General features: G+C 39.0%; 1 protein-coding gene across 11 annotated transcripts in view; it reads right to left on the bottom strand.

Moving 5' to 3' along the window:
• Window positions 1–17,795, bottom strand: part of LOC116721851 (receptor-type tyrosine-protein phosphatase mu) — a 200,052-nt gene extending 182,257 nt beyond the window's left edge. For 10 of the 11 annotated variants that reach the window (XM_032565855.1, XM_032565857.1, XM_032565858.1 and 7 more), the window contains exon 1: window positions 17,422–17,794. In XM_032565855.1, the coding sequence (XP_032421746.1) occupies window positions 17,422–17,494 (73 nt within the window). In that variant the 5' untranslated portion in view covers window positions 17,495–17,794. Of the gene's footprint in view, window positions 1–17,421 lie in introns of all 11 variants that reach the window. The other variant, XM_032565856.1, reaches the window with a different exon arrangement.

Raw genomic sequence — 17,795 nt, 5'->3', positions numbered from 1 at the left:
GTCTAAAAAAAAGGAGACTTAGAGTTTGGTCATAAAAATCAAGAATTAACTAATGAAAGTTAATTTATACATCAAAATGCATTCATTGTGTTTTTTTTTACTTATTTTTTGTTTCCCAGCTGATGTTATTCCTCTCTCCTATACAGTGTCCATTGTAATCACATAAGGCGATAACACACAAATCACGTTGGGAAACACTATAGCTACTTTGATTACTGAGGAGTTGGCAACAGAGTATCTTAGAGGTCAGTTCTATGAAAGATCTTCAGCAAAATTAAATAAAGTTTCATTCATTTGCTGGCTTCTCTTTGGGTTGCTAAAATGTTGATGGTGGAGTTTATGTTGGTCGACTTAAAAAAATACCAAGAATCACATACTAACATTCTTTAGTAAAGATTGTGGCATATTTCTTATAATCAAAAGCATTAATAAAATGAAGACAACCACACTGTAAATAATAAGATGAAGATTTCAGCAATTTCATGCATATTCAGTCTTCAGAGGTTTGCAACATTAACTCTCGTTGGCTTCACATGACTAACCATAGATCAGAAATAGTTCAAGTGGTTAAAAACGGTAATTATCACTTTTAAAAGTAACTCCCTGCTATGAGGAAAAGTGACTCTTTCGTTTTTTTGACTTGCCAGAACAAAACCCAGCTGCCTGATGAAGAGAGACTACAGGTTCATCCCAGACAAACCTGGCTCTTTGAAAGCGAGGTTAAAAGAGATGGACTTGACAAGGTATAATGAAAGGGAGAAGATTGAAAAGGAAAACTCTGCTTCATAGAAAATGTGGTTACCAGGTTACCAGGGCTATCTTTGCTCAGGAAGTGAGGGTTCCATTTGCAGGATTTTGATAAGGAGGTTGTAGGTGTTCTCTCTCTGTGTGTATTCTACAAATGAACATGACAAGCTTAATTCAGGCAGTGGGACGCCGGACCTGCTGTCCTGGGTTTTTCGTCCTGCCAGTCTGGTTCCTGCCTCTCCCGTTCCTTCACTCCACGGTGTCACCAATTAGCCAGGGCCCTGGTTTCATTAAGGCATCGGCGCTGCAGCCGGCTGCCTTCTGTCACGTCCCCGATAATAAGCCAGAGATGGATCTTACACTAACACACTGAGACGGCTTGGAAAACACAACTCAACAAAACTGGCAAGTGCATGTTGGACAATAACACAACCTTTGAGTTTATGCACATGCCTTCACGAATGCCTATTTGGATGCAGACAATATAACAGATGATTATAAGAATCAAAATATTAAAATGTAGAAATACTAACGAATTCAAGAAGCAAATGAAAATTGTTTTAAAGCTATATAAAACATTAAAGTTACATTAAATGTAACTTTGATTTACTAGACGTGATTTTATGAGACACTGCTCGTTTTGTTTGGTATTCTTTGTATTTAAAGAATACAAGACAAGGTGACACTTCCCACCTTGTCTTTCAACAACACTCATTCAAACCACTATCTGCCCAATCAAAAGGTTAGTACTAGGACTTTTTATAAAATTGTTCCGTACCTTCAAACAATGCATTTCAGCCAGGTGTAACTTTTGTAGCTTTATCGTTCATTTGCACAAATACCACTGTTTGTACTTGGGCTTGCTTTTCTTGTAGTCAGAAGATATTTTTGTAAATAATACAATAAAAACACAAACAAATTAGCTGCAATCTAGAACCAATATTTACATCCAAAGTTGGATCTGAGAAAGACATAGAAACTAACCATGTTCCAGATGCAAGCCCAAATCTTACGGGATGATTCAGTTTTTCTAATCAATTACCAGGCTAACTACTTGTTGCAAAAGTAGCTTATAGCAGTTTGTCTATAAATTATGTGTTCAACAGTAAAAGAACATGTTCACAAAAAGAGAGCGTAAATCTGTTTACGTGCATGAAAGGTTTAACGACTGCCAGAAGTGCACATAATATGTTTATTACTGCATCTGTTACTGAATAAAAACCATGGCAGCCATGTTGTATTTTAGGGTTTGGTAAAAAAAAAAAACAACTCAATTTCTCTTTTGAGATTTAAACCTCATTGGGTCTTCCTGCTTATTTTTCAAAATTAGAAAATTACTTCAGGCAAGTTGTGAGACCTGAAAATATGGGAAATAGTAAATTTTTTTCTTAAGACTTCATGTAGTGGCAATTTAGGCATCCATGAGTGTTTGTATAACTCAGGGCACAATGCACCTTTGGAATTGAAGTATATGTAGAATATAAAAATATGAAAATATTCCAATTTTTAGCTGCAATCCTAGAGTTAGATTTCCATCAGAATTGTTGATGGAAAAACGAAACTGGTTTGCACAACATAACCCTATTGGTAAAGTTTGGTTCAAGACAACTTTTGCTCATCTCTTCACTCACACTCGATAGTAAGAATGATTAACCATAGCTTTAATGCGAGGGAGGCAGTGCAAACCAGCCAAACCTTTAGCTGTACCCATTTTCCTTCATTATATCTGTCAGAAGCAGAAATAAGGAAGACCGTGGATATTAACTTCTGCGTTAGAGCCAAGACGGTTTCCACTGCGTGTATCAATGCATCTTAAGATATACATGGGGTTTGAATAATTAAAACGGGTAGTTATACATGCTTATACAGCGACTGAAGTATTCACACATTTTATTTATTTCTGGGTGTTTGTGGTCCCTAACCATCACAAATTATGGGGGTTCACTGTATTCAATACTAAGTGACGTACTACTTTAACTGTTTGAACAATGAAACTATCTCAAACTGATTAGATCAATATTAGCACTTTTAAACAACAACGAGGAAAACTAACATTGCACCATTTTGAATTAGATTCAGAACAGCTACTGAAAGGACCTTGGGGTGATTTGGCTTTCTGAAAATGTTAATTAAATCAGGAGCTACATAATTAAAGTATATCTTTCCAGACAACTACTGGCTGCTTTCAACACTCAATTGTCTTCAAAAGTTGGAGAAACATTTCTTCCAGGGCCAAATAATGATTGAGGTTTGACACCCTGCCCTCATTATATTTTCAGCGTTTCCAAGTCCAGTCACACAACAGTTTACTGTAAGCTGATCTGTATTCCCCCTGTACATTTCCAGCCACAGCAGCATTACTCTGACAGTTTGCAAAAAGCAGAGCTGAATTGATGTTGGGGTAAGGTTTTCCCCAAAGGAAACTGGTGACTTGAATGGGGGGAAGATTTTCAGATACACAGGTGCTGCTGAATATTAGTCTCACACCAAGAAGTCTGGGCTCCTGGGAGTGAATTATTCATTTTCCGAACCCAGACTGTGCACCTCTGCCTTACCAAGACACTGTTTGATGCTGCTGCAAAACTGAAGCTGGGCCAAAGATGAGCCACACTGCCCATTGGAGGAAAAGCAAGCATTGCATGGAAAATTCACTGAAATCAACATTTAAATCTGCCCATGTTCACGTAATCACAAAACGTAGCACTTCCTGTTCTCAAATCACTCAACTCAGTTTGCTGTGGCAACCAGCATGCAAGTCCGCAGTGTTCAGTCTAAGGTTGGATGGGTATATTTCCAAGATAATTTAGATAGTAATTTGAAAAGTTTTGTGGAAGGTGTTTATTTAGTCAGTAAGCAGACAATGGCTTCAGTGGGATAAACGTAGCATCTGGTGCATTTTGTCCTTAACAGATTGTACAAATAAATGCTGATATGAAAAATACAGGACAGGTGTGGAAGAATTTAAGTAAAATATTTTCTAATGTTATTGTTTTAAAAAATGTAAATATCTTAAACCAAAAAATTTGTTATGAAATTCTTGGACTTCTACATAAAAAACAAAACAAAAAGAAACTACTCAAGATATTCACATTACCTATGAAAATACTCTCATCTTCAGTCACATAAAATTTTCCCTGGCTCTGTTACTGATTAACATGTTCATTTAGTTTCAAAATATGGCTGCAAAGATGGATTGCTCAGCTTTTCCAAATTCAACAACTCTGTCACTTATGTTTTTGGGTGGCATGGTATGTGCTCCGATGTAATTGTGAAACTAAATGATGAGTGCCATAAACCCAGCAGGGTCTGCAGCGTTGCCAACATCTATGCTGCTTATTCTTACTGCAGGTTTAAAGCCTAACAGCAGATTGAAGAGTGAAGACCATCGTCCCATTTTCTGACAGAGACTTAAGACTAGAGGTGCACAATATATCAAACTGAAATAATCATCACAGTTGAATAGGACTGGAATTAAACCCCTTGATTGCAAAATTTGGTTATACAGGAAGCCCCTGACTTCAGTATTCAAGGATTTCTTTTAGGATTATTTAAGGGAAATTCACAAACGGCTTCATAGAGCACATCTAAAATATTTGAAAAAATAAATCAGGTTGCAAATGCTACTTGACATGCTATGTCAAAAGACTGCATTTCAGTTGCCTGAAGCAATCAATTTACAAAGAAGGAGCTTATTTGTGTCTGTTATTTAAAGGGATAGTTCACATGTTTTAAACTGTTAAAATCTTGCCTGCAATTAATACCTCTCATCCAGACTTCACCTAGAACGGAAATCCCAAAGACATTTTCTCAAAAACATTTGGTTTTTGCAAAGGCTATTTTATGAACATTTGAACTGACGGAGAAGTTGGTTGTTCAAATGAACAATCGGTTGAAGGCAGTGTGCCACCAATAGAAAGATTTAACTTTGAGTCACTTCATGGTCCTATACGACCATGCATATTTTAACAGGTAACTGGTTTCCACATTTAAACAGAACCTGAGTTTAATAACTCTGAGATATCTTTTTAAGAGATAAAATTATAATTTGACGTTAATATTGATGCCGAAAACTTTGTGAAAAAGATTTATTTTTCTCATATTTGCAAGTGTTGAAGTCTATCTTGGGAAAATATGAGGAGAGGATGACAGATTTCCACTCTGAACTGAAGTAGTGGCATACATTTCGCCGGTAAGAACAATTAACAAAATTCAACACTTTCAAAAATCTTGCTTTTTTTTATTAGCTCAAAGGACGTGCAGGCACCTAAGTATTGGCTTTCACGCACTGCAAAAAAAAAAAAAAAAAGACTATTCATAATGTGTCCCATTTAAACCTCTACTGGCTTCACTCAACTGGGACTCTATGTTGAATGGTGTCCCATTTAGAAATGAGGGAATGGCAGAATGGAAAACCTCGGTTAGATGTGAGATTTGCTTGAAGACTTAATATAAAAGGAAAAATGCATGTTGAAACCAAGGCTTCCTTTAAAACGAAAAAGGATTGTTTTACTTTGATATTATTCCTTTTAATCTAATTTCTAAACACAATGTGTTGTGAACTTGGGCCACTCACTACGAAGCTTGACACTAAGGCAGCTGAATTGATGATAATGCTACTGAAGAACCAACAGAAGCTTGAAGCTTTCTACTTTAATTACTCCCCATTTTGATGTTCTAATACCAGCAAGTCTCCGAAATCCCATTCAACTGAATCTATCCCCGTGGCCGTCGGCATGCTATCATTACAATCAACTTGTCAGATTTTGAACCAGTTTGTTTATTCAGATGTGTATTATTCCAAAAACATGTGTTTTCAGCTTCGTTTCCTTTTGCAATTCAGAGCTTCACACAGATTTGTCTAATGACTCCTGCGCCCTGTAATTTCTTTAGTGTGGCAATCTCTGATTACAGGGTGGGAGTGAAGCTTCAAGCCAGGCATCATCTTTTCCAGTTATTGTTTTGCGTTTGCTCCTTCTTTAAGAGGAGCCTCGCAGCTGTGTGTCTCAGTGGCAGATTTGCGGAAAAAGTGTTTAAAACTGAAACGTCGACTTGCTGCTGCACAGCCCCATGGACGCTGGTTTAAAAGGCATTATTTACTCAAGCACTTTGAAAATTGTTAGAAGGAATGAAAGTGATCTGACACCAGTTGTGCTGGATGTCTCAGAGAGGGCACGAGCCTGCAGTTAGCAGAGCCGTCCCCAGATGGGCTATTAATGCACTCGACTCGTGTCAGATAAGTGAGTTAACTGACTGTCGCAAAAAAAAAAAAAGCACAAATGAAAAATGATTTTTGTTTAAAGGTTTAGGCCCTCGGGAAATCATGTTCGTGGAAGAATATCCCTAAACAGATAAATTAAGAGCAGTTTGAAAAAGTATTCGGACTCCTTTCAACTTTGAACTCATTTTATTACCTTAAACTTCAAAGTGTATTATTGGGAATTTCAATAATAAACCAACACAAAGTGGTGCATTATTGTGAAGTGGGAAGTTTTATATGATACATGATTTTCTATAGTTTTATAAAAATGCCTGTACTATGCTAAATTGCGCAGGTTCAGCCAGATTGGCTGCAGAACTGTGAAAAGCAATTTGAAAGTCTTACTAAAGATTCTTAGTTATATTTAGGTCTAGATTTTGATTAGGACTTCAGAAACAGCAACACACATTGATCTAAACTCCCCACAGCATCATGCTACCACCTCCATGGTTCACCCTGTGATGTAAAGAGTGAAGTTTTAGGCTACATACTGTATAGTCTATTTTGTTTTCATCTGATGAGAGCATCTTCTTCCACATGCTCACTTTCTCCCCTACATGGCTTTAGGAAAACTTAAGCAAGCCCAGATATGTGGTGTTTGTTGGGATCCATATTAGCCATTGGTGTGACAGTGGCTATTTTTCATTTCTCATTTTAAGCCATTTTTTGGTAGGTTTTCTGTTTGGATATATCCTTTCCATTTTCAGATGATGTACTGAATTGTGTTCTTAGATATTTTAAGGTTGGGATATTGTTTTATGACCTAATGGAGCTTAAGACTCTTCAAACTATTTTGAGAAAAATTAAGTGAACATAAAAGTAAGTAAAAATTACTTTGAGTCAACCTATCAGAAAAAGTCCCAATAAAACTCGCTAAACGTTGCGGGTGTAACATAACATGTGGAAAGGTTCAAGGGGTTTGAATCCTCTTAGAAGGCGGTGTTTGTTTAGAGCGGGTATAAGCAGGTCAACAGGGCAGTCCTCATCATTTTGTGAATGTTTTTTTCTGTTGTTCAAATGGCTGCAGAGTGACCACCATGCATGGTGTGCAGTGTACAATAATGCCATTAAAACCTCTTCTCCTGGGGGGGATCGGTCACACGGTAGTTTGAGCTCGGGGGCCAATACAAAAGACACCCATTTGAAAAGGAGCCAGACCCAGCCGGAGGAGGTCAGAGGGCTGTTTACAGAACAACAGTCTCTTATCGGCTGTATGCCTCCCCGAGGAGTCTCCACCGCGAACAGATAACAGCCTCCAAACAGGCACCGGAGTGTGACCGATAGGAGCATAATCAGGTACATTGTGCTTTGGGAGGAAGAAGTAGAGGATAACGGCGGATAATAGTGTGCACTGCTGTTAGTGGTGCGATCATACGCCAGACGGATGCTTCTGCATTCAAAAACATAAGGACCAGCAGGGAAATAAGAGACGGATTTGTTTTGGGTTCTCTTCAAAACAGCATCCACGAGGCCTAATGTTTTCTTTCTCTTACTAATAACCCATGTTAAGCAGGACCACCGGGGCCTAAACTATCCTCGGGGATCGCTTCATTATCGAACGGTTAAATGGTCAATAGGTTCGGCCAAGGCTGCTTTTAGCACAAGGGCAAATAGACAGCGTAAAAGCCAATGCAAATAACTGGCACTCAAACAAGGCCTAATGCATTAATGACTGCATGACGTGTGCTAATGTGACGGTAACAGATTCATACTGACAGTAATGGAGAATTTTGCCTCTGGTAATACTCATAAGGCCCGGATGGGGAGAGGAAGAGGAGGAGGAGGGATGTACACCTGCCTGAGCCTTGACAGAAACCTAATAAATAACAGGAGACAAGGTGAAACAGCAGAAGCAGCTTCTCCTCCCCACGTCGTACCATCCTCTTCTTCCTCTTCCCACTGCCACCGCCTACGCTACCAGCAGCATCAGCCTACGCAGACAGCTTTTTTCTGGAATGAAACGCAGTCACTTCTCCAAGCTGGCTAAAGTACTTGTCCCACGAAGGAGAGAGCTTGAGTTTGAGTAACACAAAGTTATTTCCCCATTTTTGCTTTTTTTTTTTTTATATACTCAAATAAAGTGAAATATCAAACAAAGATAACTTGAGTAAATACAAAAAGAGACTATTTTAAAGATAATGATCTCATTGATGGGGGATAAAAAGCTATACAAATCAAGGTGAACACCTATGTGAAAAATGAATTTTCCCTTAAACCTTACAACTGTCTGCTTTTATGTCGCTGTGGTGATTCTTTGCAGAATTGTTTAAATTTAGCCTTATTGGAAGGACTTTAGTCACACCACCGCATATCAAACTCACTTAAGACCTGGATTTTATTAAACCACTAGCAAACCATTTTTTTTCTTTGAATCTGTTCAGAGTTGCTGGTGTACTTCGCTGTCCTACAGCACAACCCAAGAGCGTTTGAGAAGAATGTGATGAACCAGTTAGACATTCCCCTACAGGAGAGTGGTTTCACAGTTTCTTCAACTTCTCTCATCAGCCTACAGAATAATCAGCCAAAAGTCTCCCAGTTCACCTCAAACATGGGTTTGGATTTTGCTGTGTAAGTCTCCCATGTTTTTTTTAATTTTTACCCAGTTTCTTTTTTTATTGTTGAATCTTTAGCACTGAACTTAACTGAAACAAGTGCTTTTGATGTTGTTCTGGGTTGTTTTGTGACTTCCTGAAAGAGTCACTAGTACTAATTTTAGTAGGCCAACCACTCCTAAGTCCGGTCACCATTGTTCCATGTGTTCTCTATTTGTGAATAATGGCTCCCACTATGATTTACTGGAGTCAAAAAGCCTCAGAAATTACTTTGTAGCTCTTTCCACACAGGCAGATGTCAGCGACTTTGTTTCTCGTCTGTTTTGGACTCTCTCAAATTCTGACAACTGGAGCACTAATGCCTGTAAACTGAACTATAGTAAAAAAAACAAAAACTTTGCTGCTTCTCAGTTGGCCATGGAGTTATAAACAGTTGCAGGACATGACATTAAGTTTCACAATTCAGGTCAACTCTATACATTTACTTGAATCAAATAGCAAAGTGTGCTCTTCTAAAATCAATTCCAATACCCCCCTGGGTTATGGCCTAAGATTCCTGCATAGATGCAGCTGATTGAAGTGCAGGATCTGAAGATGGGGGTGGGGGGATCTGGCAGGGTTGAGGTCAATTCAATCTGAGTGTTAACTCTCTGGAGCGCCTGCCAGTTATTTCTCTCCAAGACAGATGCGATTCTTGCAATTTTATTATTTTCTTTAAAGACAAGTGAACTGGAGCATAATGCGGTCTGCAGAGTAGAGGTTCAATGATCAATTAAAGCAGAAGACGGTGATGTTCTGATTTAAACAGCTTCGCCTACTCCTCCCTGGCTCCCCTCTTCCATCTCGTCACCATTAATAACAATCGAGTCCCTCGGAGCATTAATTAGTGAAAACTTCCAGTGTGCCTGGATTCTCCCAGCCACCTCCCGACGTTTGCAGGCCTCTGTAAACATGATCCGCTGCATATTACAGTTGTTGTTTTTCTCAGACACGGTGATGCGATCACAGGATTGTTCGAGCATGCCTAACACACACACAAACACTTCACGCTCTGTCTCTCACTCTCTCTTCATTAGCCATCCCCTGTGTTGGCCTGCGTGCCATTCATTAGCTTTTATCCTTCTCATCTGAAGAAAAGAGGGCTGTGTGTAATTAGTTCATCCTCTGTTTGTCCGGCATGCCTCACACATTATCATTCCGCCGCAGATAACGCTGCCACATCAGCCTCCTCGAGAGTGAACTTCAAACTATTAATGCCTCTCAAGAATGTAAATAAAATCCGCTTGCAAATCAACAACTAATGATTGAACATAGAGAGGCCCTCAGGGGATATGAAGATGGTGAACCGCACTAGCAGACTTCCTAACACTTTACCACATTTGAAAGTACTCATGAAAGGCAGATTTTTTACTTGCAGTATAAAATCTGCAATTTTATGCAGTCGCATGTCGCAACTGTTTGGGACATGCAAACAGTCGCATGTTTGTTGTCTCAATGACTATTTTCACATGTTTTGCTACTGTTGAAAGAAAGCTATAGGAAGTTCTGTTTTAAGTTTTACCTCACACAATGTAGCCGACACTGCAAGTATGTGGCAGCAGGAGCTGTGATCCTGTGAGACCAAAAGTGAACTTCTTGACACATGGTGATAGCGTCATGTTTTTGGGGGATGCTTTTCATCAGGAGAGAAGTAAACAGGTCAGAGTTGATGGTCAGATGGATGGAGCTCAGTCAGGGTATCTTTTTAATGCCACCATGAATGAAAATGAAGATCGAAAAAACTATAAATATAGTGGGTGATTGGGGGAACCTACTGTATTACAACCAAGCATAGCAAAAACTGAAATTTCCACGGTTTCTTTGTGGCTCTTGACAATTAGCTTTGTGCTTCTCAAACTGCATGTGGATCTCTGCATCCTTAACCCGATAGTGCCAAGTTTACAAAGTGTTTTTGTACAGACTGCACCTGTTGGCAGCAGAAGTGAATCAGTGGCGGAAACAAACGTCATCCAGCCTACTGGCAATAAACGTGCAATTAACCATGGCAGACCCAAAAAAAGCTAGCAGCTAGTTACTGGTAGCCTCACCACATCGAGTCACAGAATGCAATGAAGACGTCTGCATACAAATCAAACCTTTGCCAAACCAAAAACCCCAGCGAGGAAAATACAAGATGAGACATTAATTTTTCTTCAATCCAAAAATCAAAAATGTCTCTATAAAATTTTGAACTTTGAAAATCTTTTTTTTCTTCCACTTTACAATTATGTTGGTCCATCAAATAAAATTCCAATAAAATACAGTAAAGTTTGTGGTTGTCCTGTGACAGAAGGTGAAAAAGGTCAAGGTGAACGAACGCCGTGATTGTTTTAGGGGAACAGTAAGGAAATCACAGCCTTTAAGAGATTCAATTTTGGGACAATGCAGAAAGAGAATAACCTTAAATACACAGAAGAAGCTCCTCCTGAGGTTTTTGTGGGAGAGGTGGAATATTTCAGACCAGACAGGTCAGTCATCATGTGCTTAACTTACTGAATCTAAAAGGCAAACCTCACCAAACAAAAAGATGTAAAAAGTGGCTGCAGGTCAAAGTGTCTGCTGATAATTAGTCTTCTAAAAAATTTCCAACAAAAAGTTCATGGAATTTGATTGCTGTGTATTAGAGATGCACTGATTAGTCTTTATAAGGCAGATACTAATTTCTCGTTTTCTGATGTATGACGTTCTGATTCGGACTGAAATATTCCACGTATATTTTTAAATACTGTAAAAGCCAATACAAATTTAAGGAATAGCAAGATTTACCCAATTTAGGATAAAAAGTATATGACTCACTTTCATCAGATTTTTGTAAAATTAAACTCAGTAAAGTGCATCAAAGTACATGTTGACTAATGCATTTATGAACCAAAAAATGAGATAAATATGATGCATTTAAGGAACAAATGTAAAAACGGTAGATTCTAATCTCTGACTAATTGATTGGTGTATCTCTTATTTTAATCATTAAACCTTCTGACTTCAAATTAAAGGCAAAGTGGAGGGGGAGGGGCGCTCAACATCAAGACTTATGTGTAAAACCTGGGAATGAGGACTCGATGCCACACCACTTGGGTCTGAGGAAAAAAAACATAACTGTGCCTTTATTAACTTCTTCACTGCTGTGCTTCATCGGCCTGCAATGTTGTATTCAACTCCAGCTTTACAGCATGATGAAGTGTTGTTTACTCTTTTCGACGACCTCTCTGCCTTCTGTAACTGATTTCCTGCATTTCCTAGAACCCCTTGTGGCAACTTCTGGAGAACAGAGGTCGCCTTTTTCCATTTTAACGAGGCAGGATAATGTGTCAAACTGTGAGCCCTTTCTTCAGAATAACATACTTTGTTTTGATGATTAAAACAGTGAATTCTAATATAACAATCTCATGTGTGATTTATGACGCAGACTCCTGACGCAGCTGCAAAGCTACCTTTAGCTTTGAGTAAAGCCAAAGGTAGCTTTACTCTGAGTAAAGCTACCTTTGCAGCTTCTGTATCAGTAGCTGTTCTGTAACACAGCTCTCTATGAAATTTGTAAACACGTGTCCAATGGATACAAAATTACTATACTATACAGTTATGTAAAAAAAGGGAAAAAAATATGCATAAACTTTGCTCTCTCACAGAAAATTCTGAAAGATAATATCCAAGACACAGATTTTAACCTTAAACTCAAGTGCAGGAGAATGATCCAAAGCACACCAGCAAATCCACCTCTGAATGGCTAAAAATAAATATGTTTGAGTAGCCTTGTCAAAGTCTGGACTAAAATTCAATAGAGATGCTGTTGCATGACTTTAACAGGATGAAATGGTTGAAAACACTCCAATGTGGCTAAATTAACACACTTCTTCAAAGAAGAGCAGGCTAAAATTTCTCCACAGCAATATCAAACACTAGCTGCCAGCTTGAAGGCAATTGTTGCTGGGTGGAACAACCAGTTGTTAGGTTTAGGGGGCAATTACTTTTTACACAAGGCCTGGCTAATTTGGATAGTGTTTGTCCTCTTCATGAATAAAATCACAATTTAAAAACAGATTTAGAAAGAAAAACAAAAAAGAAAAGGATAATAAAAGACCATGTTTTTAGTTGTCATGAAAGAAAATCCAGTTTTTCTTTTGACGCAAACCCATAAATTAAACAGTGAAATACATAAGAATGTCTCCATATACTCCATGTCCAGGCTTCCAAAACAAAAATGTAACATTAAGTTTTCAAAGTTTAGCCTCATAATTGACAACTCTCCCATGCTCCCCCTCTCTTCATGTCTACCAGCCACAATCAGTCTTAAGACAGCTCAGCTGACAAACTCAGCAGACCTTTTTCTGGAAATACACACATGAGCGTACAGTGTTTGAACGGCTTCAGTAAATCCACGTGTTTCCACAGCATTCATTATCATCATAATAAAAGAGCCTGAAAAGCAAAGTAACAGAAGAACGCAGACACCTCACTTTCTGCTTTGTGCTATCATCAATCACCACACAGCGTTTCCTCCCCCCCCCCTCTCTCTCTCCTCAAACACCAGTTGAAGCCATCATATAAGGAAAATAAAAAATTCACATGCATATTTAATTTCATTCTCCAGTGGCTCACACAAAGGAAGCTGCCACCTTTTAGGACACCTTTCGGAAGAAAGTCTCTATTAAATATGAGTCAGCTGGGAGAGAGAAAGAACAAAGATATATATAAAAAAAAAAAAATCACAAATGAAAAACTATCTAAATTATTGCCAGACTTCAAATGAAGTGCTGTTTATCTTCTCAAGCAGCCAAAGTGTTGTTTTACTTCCTTAGTCACAGCGTGGATGACAATCAGGATCGGTCAAGCAGGACGCTATCAGCGGCAGTCACTCTACGGTGACAAACTGCAGCTCTTCTACTCTTCCAGCTTGGGCATTACTCTCAACGCACGGCTCGCCCCTATCAGAAAACAAGGCAGGTTTTATGGCTAGCTGGAGAAGGTGGTAAACATAACAAAGTGTGCAGCTCCCTGGAATTTAATGTGCTCGGTCAAAAGAGGAAGTATAGATATCAAAGACCAGGGCTGCTGGAAAAAAAAAAAGAAAAAGCTGCCTTTATAATGTAGAAAACAAGAGCACTAGCCATGCACAATAAGATTTTTTTAATGATGTTTTTTATACTTTGTTTCTGAACTTTCTGAGCAGGATAATGGGAGAGGAGAGGTTAAAAGAAAACATGGGAGAACAGAAAAGCAGATGATCCATGGGCTGGTTACTGATGTCGAGGTTTAGAAACCGCAAAACATTTTTTAACACACCAATCTTAGTTTAACGTGATTTTAATGAGAACTCTATCCACTGTATCACCATTTAGGCAGTGGTTATTTACACACAAATGTAAAAGACAAATAAATAACTGTGTTATGTGAAAAACTGACATTATTGTTCCTGTTGCTAATGCTGTTTGCAGATTTTTCCAATTGTGCTACAGGTACATTAGCCCAACCGGGTTATTTTGATTGACAGAGTTGTATAAATTTGCCCACATTAGCACTTATTGAGCAGAACATTATACTTTTATTGTTGTTCATCGCCTTATAGAGTAACACAAGGATAACAAAATTCAAAATAGTTTACTTATATATCATAAATACACAATTATCTTCTCAAGGCCCTCAACAAGGTCCAACTGATTTAATTTAATTTAAAAAAGTACAGAATTAAATTCAGTTACTGTAAATAAACACCATTTTAATTCCACTAATAATATAATGCAGTCAAGTTCAGTTTACTATGCCATAAGATAAGTGTTTCAACTCATGAACTGATGACTTCATTTCATTGACTTTGCAGACGTTCCTTGTACCAGACATGCATGTGGCAGCAGTAGAAGGGAAAAATTTCCTTTTAACAAAACCAGTATGAGCTGCCATCCCATATGGCAAAGCGAGGATTTGAAAAGACAGATCAAACACACAGGATGACTGATCCATGACTACTTTCTATGTTGTACAAAAAATAATTTGTGTATTTGCTGTATCTCCGACAATACAATCAAATAGCAGATATACAGTAGTTACAGTAGATCTTTCAATGGCTTTGTGACAAGATTAAACACAGACAGAGCACATGTTATTCTATGAAGAAACATGAAGTTATCTGCAACAATATCTCCTTACTGCAAGGCGAAATGGTTAAGAGGGTTGAAAATAATATTAGCTGGTTTTTTACCCTGGACATCTGCCTTGATAGTGTCTGAAGTTGGTTGCTCAACAGACACCACTCACAACTTACCAACAATAGATAGCCATTTTAGTATTAACACCATAATTATCTGTGTTTTCCAAAAAGAAAATATTCTCTGATGAAAAAAGTTTAGTAGCCTTCTTTCTGCCAGCTAATCAGCAGTGCACAGTGTTGTTTTACTTTATGAACAAGGATTGATAACTGTAATTACCAATGTCTTTAGCAGCAGAATAAACAATACTTGCATTTCTCTATTTGTGTAAATACAAAAAAAAAAAGATTTTTTTCCCACTTTGGTCTCTCATACCGGCCCAAACCGAATGCAGACAGATCAGCAAGGTGACACGACAGGAGATTAGACTGATGGAGTGTCATGGTTTCACTCCTCACCAGTAAATTAAAAGACTTTTCCAAAAGGACTGTTGTCTGTGATCGACTTGAGGCGTGCACAGCCACAAGCTCCTGGTACTGTGCGCAGGAGCTCTGGTTACCTCCGTGATCTAATTATCACTTGAGCCGTTATCGCATGCTCTCCATAACAAACGCCCCCGCTGCTGCACGCTTAGCCTCCACCTCTCCATCCGTGTGTGGCTAATCCGTCACCTACCCGGAGAGAGCGAAATACGTCCGAATTGATTTCATCCTGGTTTACATATTTACACACACACATACACACATATTGTGCAATTAAGAGCACATTTATCGATGGCTTTGGCACCACTGGGAGCCACTGCCGAGCAGCCAGCTCCCAATAAATCTCCAGTTCCCGAGGCTGCCAGCGGGCAAGACTGATAAACCCCACGCAAAAAATGGACTGGGAATACTCTGAGCTTCAGGGCAAGAGAGTTCTCAGTCACTAAAATTGACCTGAGGTGTTGGAAACAGTTGATGTAAGCTGTGTGTTTATCCTAAACATTTTCCAGAGCTGATTGTGTGACAACTTATCTCTTGAATAGAAAATATTTATCAGTATTTTAGTTTGCACCACACTGCCACAATCTGTTTCCAGAGTCAATCTGAACTCTGCCTCTATGAGTGCTTTGCCTTCATCATCTGGGTATAATATTATGAGTGTAGCATGCTGCCCCCAACAGGCTCCTGATGAAATGCATCGGCTTTCTGCTGAATCTACACAGCATCCTGCTAATAAGCCAAACCACACATCACAAGTTCAACCCAGAAAACCCCCCCAAAAAACAAACAAACTATGAAACACATTCAGAAATACGAACAACCAGCATCATTTGTTAGAGTGAATTTGAAGTTATGTCTCCTGGTTGCAGGGATCAGCCTCAGTCTGGACATGTTTTATCCATTTATTGATTGGATAATATGGGTTAATGTTCCTTTTTTTTCTCCCGCCACATAGATTATGTGAAATGACCCCATTTAGGGAATTGTAAACATGCATTTAGAGAAATACAGTCACTATATTTAACAGTATTATTACAAGAATGTTAGTAAACCACAATCTGGTCAAAAATCTTCACTCTTTTTACAAATGAACCTTTGGATCTAACTTATTTGTGTTAAGTTTACAATAAAACCGGCCAAATCACAAGTTTAATCAAAAGTTAGGAGAAAGTGGCAATGCAAACACCATCAAGAGTCCTGATAAACTTCTGATCAAACTGATCAGACGACAAATTAACTACAGCTAAAAACAGCTTGGGCACCAAACTACAGTGATATACATGTTTTTCATTGAAAACTTCATGTTTCCACTTCTTATTAACCTCTTTTGTAATGTATGATGAGTAATTAACTAAACTATTTTTTCCCCTCTGCTTTTTGTTTTGTTGCACCAACCCCCCAATCTGGTCGTTCATTTTATTCTGGAAGTCCCACTGGGTAAAGATGACAGAAACGGGAGAATTAAGAGATTAACTGAAACTTGGTGATAATTTAAAAAAAATAAAATAAAATACACCATATGTTATGGTGTATTTGGAAAAACTGAATTGTTTTTGCATTGAAACTTAAAAAAAAAAAAGAGAAGCAAACTTGGAATGGTTTTCTCACAGATTCCAATAAATATCAGCTATGCTATTTAAACCCACCAACCGCGCTTTAAATTCAGTGTAATGAATTACTACAGGGGCACTTTATGTCTGAAATGCACTAATGAAAAATGACAGAAGGTTCTGCTTTAAGCTGAACCAGAAGCGCACCGGCGGCTCGTTTGCTGCGTGAATCCCTTGAGGTTAATCACATTAGACAGATCAAGATAAAGTTAGGCGCAAACAGTCCCTTCAGTCTACTGTAAACTTGTCGCGCAAACAGCGGCGGTAAAACGGCAGCGGAGTCGCCCACGCGGAGCGCACCTGTACGCTGCGCGCGCCGTGGGACCGCAAAGGTGAGAACAAACTCCGCAGCTGAAAGCAGGAGTTCAAATGTGACATTCCCCCGAAATGCGAGAGGGAAAACAACACAACCGGCTCCACGTTTGAATACAAAATGAAACGTTAGCGCGTTACTTCAAGGATTTTTACACCGTGACAATGATTAAAGCATCAAAGAGAAGTGCTTAAACTCAACTGAAGTGCATCTCTAACCCGTGCCACCGTGGCGTTAAAGGAGATCGCTACCTGCAAACATCTTAGGGTGATCATCCTTACCTTTAAAAACTTCCCCTTGGACGGACAACAGGAGGCTCATCGCTGCAAACAACCAATTGATAACTTTATCCATGTCGGCAGCGCCGTGGTAGCGTTAACCCCCAGCCGAGGGGTTAACTGGAAACTCTTCTTTTTCTAACTAAAACTGTACTTTAGCTGTGTAAAAATCTAAAGTGGCTCCTCGGTCCTTTGTCCCCTGTCCTGCGGTGAGGGAGTAAGGGGTCGGGGGGAGGACTGTAGCGGACACGGCTGCGTCTTTGCACTCTTTGGAGGAGGAATGTGTGAGTGAGTCCTGATTCCTGAATTACGCCTGGATTGAGTGGTCCGGTGTTCAGCTCCGAGAGAGGAGCCGCGGCTGTCTGCGCGCCGTCTGG

This window comes from Xiphophorus hellerii, chromosome 6, assembly GCF_003331165.1.
Source record: "Xiphophorus hellerii strain 12219 chromosome 6, Xiphophorus_hellerii-4.1, whole genome shotgun sequence".
Classification (NCBI taxonomy): Eukaryota; Metazoa; Chordata; class Actinopteri; order Cyprinodontiformes; family Poeciliidae; genus Xiphophorus; species Xiphophorus hellerii.
Note: the sequence above shows the minus strand (reverse complement) of the source record. Positions and strands in the feature narration are given on the sequence as shown.